The sequence below is a fragment of the Dasypus novemcinctus genome, chromosome 14 (genome assembly GCF_030445035.2).
Source record: "Dasypus novemcinctus isolate mDasNov1 chromosome 14, mDasNov1.1.hap2, whole genome shotgun sequence".
Taxonomy (NCBI): domain Eukaryota; kingdom Metazoa; phylum Chordata; class Mammalia; order Cingulata; family Dasypodidae; genus Dasypus; species Dasypus novemcinctus.
Genome location: NC_080686.1, coordinates 93,529,082 through 93,541,640, shown reverse-complemented (window position 1 = coordinate 93,541,640; position 12,559 = coordinate 93,529,082). Strand labels below are relative to the sequence as shown.

General features: G+C 39.6%; 1 protein-coding gene across 2 annotated transcripts in view; it reads left to right on the top strand.

The window, feature by feature from the left end:
- The window catches only part of ASAP1 (ArfGAP with SH3 domain, ankyrin repeat and PH domain 1), a 358,576-nt gene that overhangs the window by 239,126 nt on the left and 106,891 nt on the right, over positions 1–12,559 (top strand). For both annotated transcript variants that reach the window (XM_004451154.5, XM_058276037.1), the window contains exons 6-8: positions 7,460–7,534; positions 8,047–8,096; positions 11,708–11,837. In XM_004451154.5, the coding sequence (XP_004451211.1) occupies positions 7,460–7,534; positions 8,047–8,096; positions 11,708–11,837 (255 nt within the window). The remainder of the gene's footprint in view (positions 1–7,459; positions 7,535–8,046; positions 8,097–11,707; positions 11,838–12,559) is intronic.

Genomic DNA, 12,559 nt, shown 5'->3' with positions numbered 1-12,559 from the left:
TCAAGGCCTTCCTGAAAACGTGACTTTGAGACTGGAAGGCCCTTTGCCAATAGCCGAAAGAATACTGTTCCAGGCAGATGGTGAAAAGCCTCTACAAAAGAGCTGAAAGAAGGCTGGCTAGCATGGTTGAAGTGAAGTGGGAATGGGTAGTGGGCCTTAGGCAGGTTGGCAGGGCCAGACCTAAGCTGGGAGTTTGGATTTGAATCCAGTTCTCTTCAAAACCATTGATGGATTTTTTAAGCAGGAAAGTGATATCACTTTAATAGATCACTCTAATAGCACAACACCAAGGAAATGAGGATGGTCTTTGGAGTTGGTGAAATTCTTAAGTAATAACCGGACTGTCTACTTTATTCACTCTTTGACTTTGGGCCAGTTCCTGCACATCTCTGAGCCTGCTTCCTCATTAATCGGGGGAGACTAAGACCCATCTTACAGAGTCTTTGGGAGCAATCACTTTAGAGAAGATTTTGTTCAGCACATAATACCCTCTGTTTCTTTAATAAACAATCCAATTCAGGCTGCTCTGCCTATGTTAGAACATAGAATAATGAAATGCATTATATTGCCGTTTATAGACACTGCCTTGCAGAATGAGGCGGGAAACATGCAACAAAAACTGTGAGACTTGGAGAGAATGTGGAGCAATATGAAAGGCATTTGGGAACCCTTTCCCCACCTCAGAAAATCTATTCCAGTGCTAGGAACTATCATTATAGTTCTTTTTACCAGCAATGATGAGCTTTTCAAATATAAAGAATCCTATGGGGGAAAAAATCTAGCTACTTAATAGTCTGTTGTGCCAGGCATTTTGTGTACATTTACAACCTGTGTCTATACCTCATGTCATCTCATTAATGGCATAAGGAGTTGGCATTATCATTCCCACTTATGAGGGAGGAGACCAAGCCTCTGAAAGATTGAGTGATTTGCCCAAGCACATGCCTAGCTAAGTGTATGTCACCGGTTTGACCAGCTGAGTACTGGATTCTCTTAGCTGTGAAGGGTAAACTGCTACAGTTCTCTGAGCAGCGGGTCTGGTGGTGGCATTAAGCTCAGCCTTCTTAGATTTGTAAGTGTCCTCAGCCTCTGAGCAAATTTTGTTTCCCTTATATGCAGCCACATAAAATAAAACTCAGTTTAATAGGTCAGTAATGGCTGATGATAATTGTTCATTGCATGCATTGAGATTGTTACAGTTTTCAAAACATTCTGATATCAGAAGAGATCTGTAAACAGTTCATTGGCTCTGAAGTCAAATATGGTTTGTGGGTTGACTCCACTAGTTGAGTGTGTTTTGAACAAGTTAATAATACACTGTGGGGTTAATCAGGAGCATCCAGGGACACAGTGTAAAAGCAGCCCAGCCTGTGGCCTGGCTGGAAGTGGAAGCTTCATTAGTGTCAATTCCCCTTCATCCCTTCACACTGACACAGGTGCAGGCGAGGAAGGTGCTGGTATACCCATTTTGAAATTCTTTTAAAAATGAGTCAGCAAGGTTAAACAATTTGCCTAAAGTCACCCAGACAGGGAGTGGTGGTTGGCCACATGCCTCTAGGCTTGTTGGCTCCAGGTCAGAACTCCTTCCCTGTGTCATAATACCCTGGAAAATGGCCTAATGACAAAGCACCTGTTTTAAATAGTTGCTTCAAGGTGGTAAATAACTCTCTAGGGCATGGGGGCATTTACATACTAGGCAGAATACTTCATTTATCCCAGGAAATCATTGACTTAACTAGTGGGAGCTGGCTCATTATTTTAATTAGATTTTCCAGTGTGTTGAACAAGTCAGCAGATTTGCTATATAGCGTTACTTTCAGAGAAACTTTCTGTCGAAGGAAAGGAGAGAGAAGGTATCGGGCAGTGGAGAGAGAATGTCAAAATTAGTGCAAGATGACAGAGCAAGCAAATTATGTTCTTGTTAATTAATGCAGCCGTAGGCATATGTAGGTTCTTAGAAGTGTCATTTGCAGAGCTGTGCTGCTCTCCTGTCAGAGGGAAGCCAGCAGGCTTTGCTGGCTCACTGCCATTCAGGAACAGCTCCAGAGAGCAACAGGACCATTGTGTGCAGGCATGCCAGAAATTACAGCGCGGCGTGACCTGCTGCTGCTGCAGAACTCCCTGGCTTTGGATTCTGGTCCGTTAGTGAATAGAACAGACAAGGTCCCTCCCCGTAAGAAGCGTGCCTTCTAGTGAAGAAAGACAGGTGATAAATAGCTAACAAATAAGCAAGATAATTTCATTTTGTGGTAAAGATAGGGTTGGAAAAAAAAAGTAGGGTAGATGCTATGTGTATATGTTCATAAACACAGAGGAAAAACTGCACGAAGTTATCTCCAGTGGCTGAGTTAATAGGGACCGTTTGTAGAATGCCTGCAGTGTCTAAGAAATAATAGAAACTAAAGGGTTATTTTTATAAAGCCAATATTAATTACATTTTGTTTGCTTAAAGAAGTCTCTTTTGCATGGAGAAGGGATAAACCTCAACCTCCCCCTATCTGATTCATTCCAAATTTCTGGTTGGGCTTGATATATATACTGGCAGGGAAAGATCTCTCTTGAAAGAAACTTAGAAATCTGTTTGAAAAGCAAATACACTTACATACCTAAACATAGCTCCTGAAATGGTTTCCAGTGTGTTGGTTGCTTAGTAAAATAGCAAACATACTCTTCTTAAGACATACTCTTCAATTTCTTGTAGACTTGAACCATGTAAAGAATTTATGTTAATTCAACTTTATTGTTAAAGGAAAACAAGTAGATTGTAAATTGAATAGGTAATCAATAGCATTCTGGTAAACTAAATGGGAAATAGTTACACGATAGATTTGAAAGGCTTTTTTAAAAATCCATTAAAAAGATAACCAAGGTGATACAGGAAGTTCATCCACCCATATTATTTTTGTATTACATTGACCACATTGTAATTGCCCATAAAGATTCCTTAGTTTGCAAAAACTCTTGCACTAGCCATGAAAAGGATTCCTGAGAAAACTAGAAGTAGGGAGGGGGTACATGAAAATTACAGGATTCTAAGACTGCAAAGTCATGTAATCTGTCTCTGTCACAGTGCAATATCCTAAAATATCTGAGAACAATAGGTTTTCTCCTTACTGAGATTCCCAGGGAAAGAAATTATGTTTCGCCCCTAAGTGAATATTTCGTAAAAACTCTTCCTTTTCAGATTTTTCTTGACCTCTCTATGTTTATAACAACTTTAGTTACTATTCAGTTTTCACTTAAAACAGTCTGCTTTGCCTTTTTTTTTTTTTAATCTGTATTTTCGTGGGTAAGTTGGGAAAAGTATTTAAGCTTTAGATTTTTTTACTCCTTTATTGTTTTCCTAGACTAGTTACTGGGAAGATTTTGAATTCATATTAAAAGTTTTGCCTTCTTGGTTTCTTATCAACCCTCAAGAGTACGTGTGTGGATAACCACAAAGAAATTCTTAATTCTTGGGGTTTTCCATCACTGCCACTGCCTCCCCCACCCACCTGCTTCCCCACCGCCATGGTGATGACATTGAAAGGTTAGGTAGGACTGTGTGGTTACTGTATGACTTTTGAGGGACTTTTCCTCCTTAACAACCCTTACATTCAGTACTAACCACAGTTTCATAATTCGTTTGGTGCTATTTTGTAATACAGCCTCTAGATCGAGGTAGCAATAACATTAATGTACTTGGTAGTTTTTCCTGCTTCATTTTGCAAAAGATTTGATGTATTAATATAATCCTAATTTAGGAGTAAAAGCTGAAAAATGATTTATAATCACTTTTTCATTTTTTGTTTCTAAATTTGTGCTTTTATTGAATAAACAATATATTGCATGCTACCAAAAATTCATAAAGGCACACAGTATAAAGTTTCCTCTCTCACCCTGTCCTCTTGCCACCCAGTTTCCCTCTCTAGAGGAAACTAATATTAGCAGTTCGCTCTGTATCCTTTCAGAAATAATTAAAGCATAGACATGGTGGGTTTTTTTTCCCTCTTGTTAAAAAATCCTTACACCTCATAAATACTCTTTCACACCTTGCTTTTATCACTTAACTGTGTATTTGGGTATATTTCCAAAGTTAGGCACAAAGAACTTTCTGTTTTTATGGCTATTGTTTAGAAGTTCCATAATTTATTTATGTCCCTTTGGGACACTTGTAACTCTCCTTCAGTATAAACAGTCCTATAGACTGTAGAGAAGACCCTTGCATACATATTTCTTTCATTCTACAAATATTTACTGAGTACTTACTGTGTGCCAGGCACTATTCTCTGTTCTGGGAATAAAGCAGTGAACATAACAGCCCCTACTCCCAAGCTCAGGTTCAAATTGGGGAAATAGCAAACAAATTAGGAAACGACAAACATACAGATGGCTAGGGATGGTTAAGGACTTGGAAGAAAATGACGCAGGGATCTCCAAGCACAGAGGAAAGGTAGGCACTGGCCTGATCAGTGGAGGTCGGGTGAGGCCCCTGCCTGACTTACCCAGGATCTACACAGACCCCTGGAGACCTACAGGATAGGGCCTGCTGCCACGACTTGTATCCCAGGAATGAAGTTGTCGAGGACTCAGAGCAAAATAGTCCAGCTATCTTCCCTTACCCCACACACTCCCTTGACCAGTCATATATTTTTTTCTATTATCTGCACACTTCTCCACCTCAAACCGCCCCCCCCCCCCAGCCTTTTAGACTTTTTTTCTTAATCACCTCAATTCCGTGAAATTAGTTGGTGTTCAGGGAGGGTAAAGAGATAGAATGACTGTGAACTGCAGGAAATCTAGGATGAGAACAACAGGAAGGAGGGAGACCTTAAGAGCAAAATGGAAGGGTCTTCCTGTTTCGGTCCCTCTCTACTCCCACTTTACTTATTCACATTTAACATCCCACAGCACTTTTTTATAGACATCCAGAATTTATTTAATCCCCCCATCACAATGAACATTTAAGTAGCTCTCTGTCCTCTCCTTGTTACTCTACTTAACAAGGTATAAGGACGTACAGTGAACTTCATGTCGTTAAAATATATAACTTGGTATGTCTGACATTTAAATACATCCATGAAACAGCTTTATAAAGATTTATTTAGCATGTACTGGGTGTCAGGGAGTAAGCCAGCACTTTTCATGTCCATTAAACCCATTCCATCTTCACAACAGCTGCTTGTGATTGGTTATTACATCCGCACTTTACAGATGTGGTGCCGAGAGTTACCTACAAGACCTTTAAGTGTCAGGGTCGGTCCCTTACACCACTGTCTTCTCAGAATGCAGGCTCTGCAAAAGCACATGTGATGGTTTACCCATCTCTGCCTGCGCAACCCTAAGCATAGTGCATGGCACAGAGTAGGTGCTTGGAAAAAGGTTGGTGGAAGGATGGCTGGTCAGATGGCTGGACTGGCAAATGAATGCTTGACACATAAATAAATTATTTCTTGAGCAAGGGAGCCCATGAGCCTCTCCATCCTAATCTGGTTCTGCTCACAGGTCCCTGCGGTCTTGATTCCACACTACCACAACTGATTTCACCGAGTCTGAGGGGATCTTCTTGAAGGCAACTACATTGTAAACTCTTGTCAGTCCTCATTCTGCATCCTCACATTCTCTCCTGTGCTCACTTTTTTTTAAACCAATCAATTTTATTGATATTTATTAATAAAGCATTTAATTCATACAGAGTGTACCACCAGTGTACAAAGTATTTGATGTAATCACATAATAGTGCATTCATCACTTCAGTCATGATTAGATCATTTTCATTATTTCAGTAATGATAAAAAACAGACAAGAAAATCTCAGTAAAATTGCTTAAAAATAAATAAAGCAAGAATGGCCAGAAATAGTAGATATGTACTGTAGGGTAAGCATGGAGAGATTGAAAGTTGAAGATTTTTCCCACAACGTTGTGCATGGTCAGCAGGTGCTCAGCCACTAGCTATATCTGCTCCTCTATACTTTTTTTTTAAAGATTCATTTTATTTATTCTCTCCCCAATCCCCCCGTGTTTGCTCTCGCTATCTGTTGTGTGCTTGTCTAATTTATAGGAGGCACTAGGAACCAGATCCGAGACTGCCCATGTGGTAGGGAAGCTCCCAGTTGCTTGAGCAACTTCCACTCCCTGCTTATTGTGTCTCTCATTGTGTTTCCTCCTCGTGTCTCTTTGTTGCATCATCTTTTTGCGTCAGCTTGCCACACCAACCTATCGCTTCAACTCACTGTCTTGCTCGTCTTCTTTAGGAAGCACTAGAAACTGAACCCAGCACCTCCCTTGCGGTAGGTGGATGCCCAACTGCTTGAGCCACATCCATTTCCCTGTAATCACTTTTTTTTTTAAAGATTTTTTAAAAAATTGTCTCTTCCCTCCCCTCGTTGTTTTGTACTTGCTGTGTCTGTTCGTCATCTTTGTTTCTTTAGAAGACAATAGAAACTAAGCCTGGGACCCCCAGTTTGGGAGGGACACACCTAATCACTTAAGCCACATCCATTCCCTGCTTTCTTGTGTCTCTCATTATGTTTTTCCATTTATGTCTCCTCTTCCATCATTTTGTCATGTCAGCTTGCTGTGCCTGCCCATCGCACCAGCTTGCTTTCTTCTTAAGGAGACACCAGGAACCAAACCAAAGACCTTCCATGTAGTAGACAGGAGCCCAATCACTTGCGCCACATCTGCTTCCCCTTGTACTCACTTCTGAGCATCCCTGCCTTGCTTTACCTACCACTCTTCTCTCTAGCTAGATGGCAGCTTCTCCTCTACAGACTCTTCTTTTTTTTACCATCATAAAATCAAGAAGACCACTGCCTCAGATCAGTGAAAAACCTGTGTTCCCCAGATGTAGGTTGCACTTCCTAAATACCATGTCTCTGAGGGAATGTGGGCACTGAGGGTACAGTTGTGAACAGGACAACAAGGTCCCTGCCCTCAATGAGCTTATGTTTCAGTGGGAAAACAGAATAAACATGTAAATAGTAATTTCAGATACTGATCAGTCTATAAAAGAAATGTAAAAGGGAAATGGTCAAAGCCAATTGTTGTATCTTCCCCTCCTTACTCTGACAAAGGCATTTGAGGGAAGGTCAAATTAAGAGCTGCAGTTCCAGTAGGGCTAGTTATGAACATTCTAAAGTAACTTGAGAGATTATCTGTATATGTGTCCATATAAACTGTCCCATAGTGTTTAAGGGCACAAGGTCTGAAGCCTGAATTCAAATCCCAGCTCTCCATTCCCTGAGCTGTGTGGTTCAGCACATGCGGCTCATCCTCCATCTCAGTTTCCTCAGCTGAAAAGTGGGGACAAAGATACTACCTAACTCTTGAGTCTGCAAGTTAATGAGATGATGGTGCATGTAAAACCCTTACCAGAGCCTGATGGGCAAATGCTCAATCAGTTCGGGCTGGTTTTATTGTTCTAGATGAATCTTCTTTCTTAATCATCTCCCATCTTTTCTTTGCTCTGCTTTTCAGCTCCAGGGTCTGAGCCACAATGTGATCTTCACCTTGGATTCCTTGTTAAAAGGAGACTTAAAGGGAGTCAAAGGAGTAAGTGTTTAGAAATTTTATTTTTTCCTTTAACTTGAAAGGTTGATTTTTCCCCCTCTTAAGAACATAGTGGTACTTATGTTTGAAAGGCACTCTAAACATTTTTTGCGTAAAGAAAATTATTGGAAAATGATATGGAGAAGATGTGCCACTTCGGTGTAATGTTATTAGCGGAGGAGCAAGATTAGACACTTCCAGGAAGACTGGTGAGAGCCTAGGCAGGTGGGGTGGGGAGAGTCTAAATCCTGCCTCAGTGGTTTCTGTGACTTTGTGGCCTCGACCTCTTAAAACCTCGGGGTCCTGCTTCATCAGTGTGATCAGGACTGCTTGCCTTCCTGCCTCTCACAGGACTAAGTGTAATAAAGGGTGTGAAGTGCGTGAAAGTGTTTTGTGCAAAGCTTCAAGTGCCCTGTTTAAAGGAAAACATTTTGGTTAAGTTGTTACTTCAGAATTCTTCATTAATCCTAAACAGAAGTAAACGTCTTATTTCAATTCATTTTCTCTTTTCCAAGGATCTCAAGAAGCCATTCGACAAAGCTTGGAAAGATTATGAGACAAAGTTGTAAGTGTTTTTGTGTGTGTGTTGTGTTTTGTTGTTTTTATGTTGTCATGAATTTGCTAATAACTGGAAGAAGGACATAGCCCTTAACTAATAATTTATCATCCAAAAAAAGCCCAAAACAAACAAACCAAAAAAACCGTTTGTTATATATTCTTACAAAGCCTAAGGGTGTGAATATGTCAGTTTAATTAAAGATGGTTATATCCCCTGGAATGAGATATATTTTTACTGACAATTATGTTGACATTCATGGCTTATGATATTAACAGCCAAGTTGTAGATCTATAATTGTTGAAACTTTTCCTTCACTATAGTTAGCATGTAACTATAGACCACTGGCATATTAACAAAAATAATAGCTAATGTTTGAGACATCCTTCGGCATGCCAGGACCTGTGCTGAGTGTTTCTTGTGCATTCCCTCCTCAGTGTGCAGATTTCACTGTTTCATAGATCAGGAAACTGAAGCCTCAAGGGGGGGGGGGGGCTGGGCTGGCTGGTCTTTATCCTCCTGTGCATCCTACTGAGGTCCTTTATTATTACTGCAGTGAGGCATTTGTAGCACCAGGCTAAGTGGTGGGGCGGGGAGAGGGGAGAGAAACTATGCATTTTAAAGTATTTAATAACAGTCTTGGCTGTAAACTTGGACAACTGTGAACCTAGGAGAATAAAAATATGTCTGTAGGCACCTGTAACAACAGGATGAAAACAAGCAAAAGAAAAACCAATTTGAGATTAAATGCTTTTTCCCAGACTGTTTTCGTAGTTGCTTATGTAATAAGTGCATTTTGGGGGACTTGCTATCTTGGGAATACTTTCATGCACTGACAGTTAACACAGCTGAAAACAAAAAGGTTCTTAAATGGTCAGCTGATGTAAAGGAAAGCTGTGGTCCATCAAACCTTTCTCCATGAAAAGTGGGTCATGATTGCTCACAGTGTGAGAGCTACAGTACTGCCGTGCCCAGAGGTGACTCTGCACTCACTTGGTAGTGAATTGGAACTAAGTACTTTCAAAATGGGTGGAAGGGGTGCAGTCCACAAAGGGGAACGAAAAACTTTGCTCTAGGCTTTGTTATTGAGCATATCTCCTTTGTAGACTGTATGAACAACAAAACTAGATATATGTGCTTTGTCAACTAAAGTACTACCAATATTAGGTGATATAATTGTTTTATTTATATTTAAAAACTGCCTTAGTTGATGACCTTGAAGTACTTGGTGTAATCACTGTTATGGATCATATTGAATTTTAAGTCATTCTAGAGCGAATCAGGTGCCTTTCATATAGCACTTCTACACAGTACATGAACTTGTCTGGCCCTTTGTATTGTCATCCAGAATCTAAACTTAAGGAGGTTTTGACATATAGAGAATATTTATTGAAGGAGTAAGTGAATTATCCAGAACTGGAAATGTATAACAAGAATAGTAAATCAAATGGGTCCTGATTTTGGAAAATTTTCTTGTTACTACTTCTGTCTGCTTTTTTTCTTTTTTCTTTCTAGAACTTCTCATAATATTAATGTTGACCTTCCTAGGTTCTTATAATTTCTTTTCTTTTCTGTCCTATTTTGGTTTTTGTTTTAGATTATTCTTCAACATTTATTTCCTATGCTTGCCATTTTTATTTTGATTATCATTTGAAATTTCTGAAAGCTCTTATCAATCAGTTATTTTTGCCTTTTTAATAATTTATTGTCCTTGATTCATAGAGGTAATATTTTAGCTCTCTGAGGATTTAATTGCATTTTATAAAATGTATCTGCTCCCTAATTTTCTCTTTCCTCCTTCCCATTGCCCTCCACCTCCCCCTGCCCCAACATATTTGTTTTTGATACCTCTCTTTCATTTAGAACCTTTTCCTCAATTATCTGATAATCTTTGGCTACCCATTTATATATCAGAGTGAGGTACCCAAAAGCTATTTGAAAGCTCCTGTGCATGAGCAGGGCTTGCCAACTAGTGAGTTTTTTTATAGGTTTCAAGATGCCAAGACAACTTTTTTGTCAGGAAGATTCCACACGTCAGAATCTGGAGATCTGTTTCTGGGACCATTCAGTTCCTTCAGCTCCCTGCCTTGTGGTTGTATATCTTGGTATTCTGAGCACTACTCGAGCAGGGGAAGCAGGGAGCCCCAGGGTTCTCTGTGTAGATTTTCCTTTTCTCCTCTTCAGCCCTGGTCTTCCAGATATTTATTGAATTCTATCATTTTTCGTTTCAAATTTTTCTTGTCTTTGGGAGTTTATACACTTTTATGTCTTTACAGTCATTTTAGTGGGATTGCTAGATGATAAAGAAATAAGCACATGTGGTCAAGTCACCATGTTAAACCAGAAGCCTATTCTTATTGCTATGTTTTGCCTTTACCCCCACTCCCACACGCTCCTACCCTCATATTTCTTAAACTTCTGTGGCTTCCTGCTTCTCTTCCTACCCATGTCAGTGGAGAAAGAGCTACGTTTATTCTCTTTCTGATAAAATACCTGCCATCACTCCTCTGTGACAACCAAGTTGTCATGATTAAAGACAGGGAATCCCAGCCAGATTTGCAGTGGATTTTCCAATGGGTTGATGGGTTCATTTTCCAGTTTGTATATAGAAAAAGATACTGGCTTTCTTTGATATTTGGTTCCCCATCACCCCACCACCACCACTTAAAAAAATAGTTGAAGACTGAATCAATTAGTCTTTGCATTCACAGCTAGAAATTATAGGCTGTTTTCAAAATTAGAAGTGCGTTTTCAAATTAAATGGATTTTTGGAAGGGGAGTTGTGGTTATTGGTGTTATTATCAGAGATTTATCTATTATAGCCAAGCTCCAGCCTAAGATATATGGGCTCTCCTTATTTCCCTGATTCTCTGCTCACCCTCTCCCAACTGAAGAATGCTTACATGGCATTCTAAATTATAGCTTGGCATCTCTTTCAGTCTTTGTTTTGTACAATCCGGTGCCAAGTAGCTGAATGTTTAAAATGTGTCATTGGGATGTGGAAATAGCCCAAGCTTAGAGGAGTATTGGAAATTACCTTTGACTAATTATTGTGCATACCCACAAGGACCCATTATCTGCTTTGTCTTGAAATCATTCTAAATCCCATAATCTAATGATACGTAATCACATCTCCAACTTTGATTCTCCTTAATCAAAAAGTACTTTAACCAAGAAAGGGTAAACTATCACATTTTTTTTTTAAGATTTACTTTATTTATTTCTCCCCACCCCCTTGCTGTGTCTGTTCGGTGTGTGCTTAGCTTCCTTTTTTAGAGGCACCAGGAACTGAACCTGGGACCTCCCATGTGGTAGGCAGGAGCTCAGTCATGTGAACCACATCTACTTCCCAACAATTTCCTTTTTGCCCTTCAAAATGTGAGAGAACTTATATGAATCCATCCATGTATAAGATCAAAGTTAAAATATAAGACATTTCCTAAGTGAAAATCCATAATATATGTTTTTCTTTGGACTTAGATTTTTGACTTTTGCCTGATGCTACCAGTTGAGTTTCTGCCTCTTAACTTTAAGAATTAAGAAAGAATCAAATGGTTCTTGTTGAGGGAAAGACATGAGCACATTATTTTTTTAAATTATGGCATCTCCTTTAATTACAGTACAAAAATTGAAAAGGAAAAAAGAGAGCATGCTAAACAGCATGGGATGATCCGCACAGAGATTACAGGAGCCGAGATAGCAGAAGAAATGGAAAAAGAAAGGCGCCTTTTTCAGCTCCAAATGTGTGAAGTAAGAATGAACTTTTTAACTGTTTGTCTTGATTTTTTTGGTTGTTTAAATAGGAGGTACCGGGGATTGAACCCAGGACCTTGTACATGGGAAGCAGGAGCTCAACCACTGAGCTACATCCGCTTCCTGCCTTGAAATTTAATAACTGAACTTCTCCTGCTAGTCAGCAATTTTATGCTTAAAAAGAAATTGTGTTTAATTATTGGGGGAGGGGACTGTTTCTTAAGGATTCTAATCTCCATTTTTCTCCAAGCATTTTGAGTCCCGCCATTTCACTGTTGTCTCATGTTTTGAGCCTTGGTCCTTTGGGGCTCTTTAAGCCCAAAGAGGATTCTTTGGTGAGAACCTTAATGTTGCTTGTGAGTGGTTGTGGGGGAAAAATATTCAGTGAGGGTTAACACTAGTGAATAATAAGTTTTACTGGAACAAGTTTTAGCGCATGCTTTTTCTTTAACCATGTGTCCAGTTTGAGTGATTGAATGAAAGTTTAAATTAAGTAGTTATTAAAGTGTGAATTGATGAAAAAGGAAAAAGTAGTGAAAAGCATGCTGCCTTAAACTTAGAGCAGTGGTTCTCAAACTGGGTTCCTCGCAAGTTCTAGCGCCTGTTGACCTAGAGACCAGCCCGTTCTATCGCTGAGATTGAGTAATAGAGCTGTTTTCAGAAAATGTTAAAATGAAGAGAATTTTCTTGAGTTTATGTTTTACTCCCTTAAGTTTTCC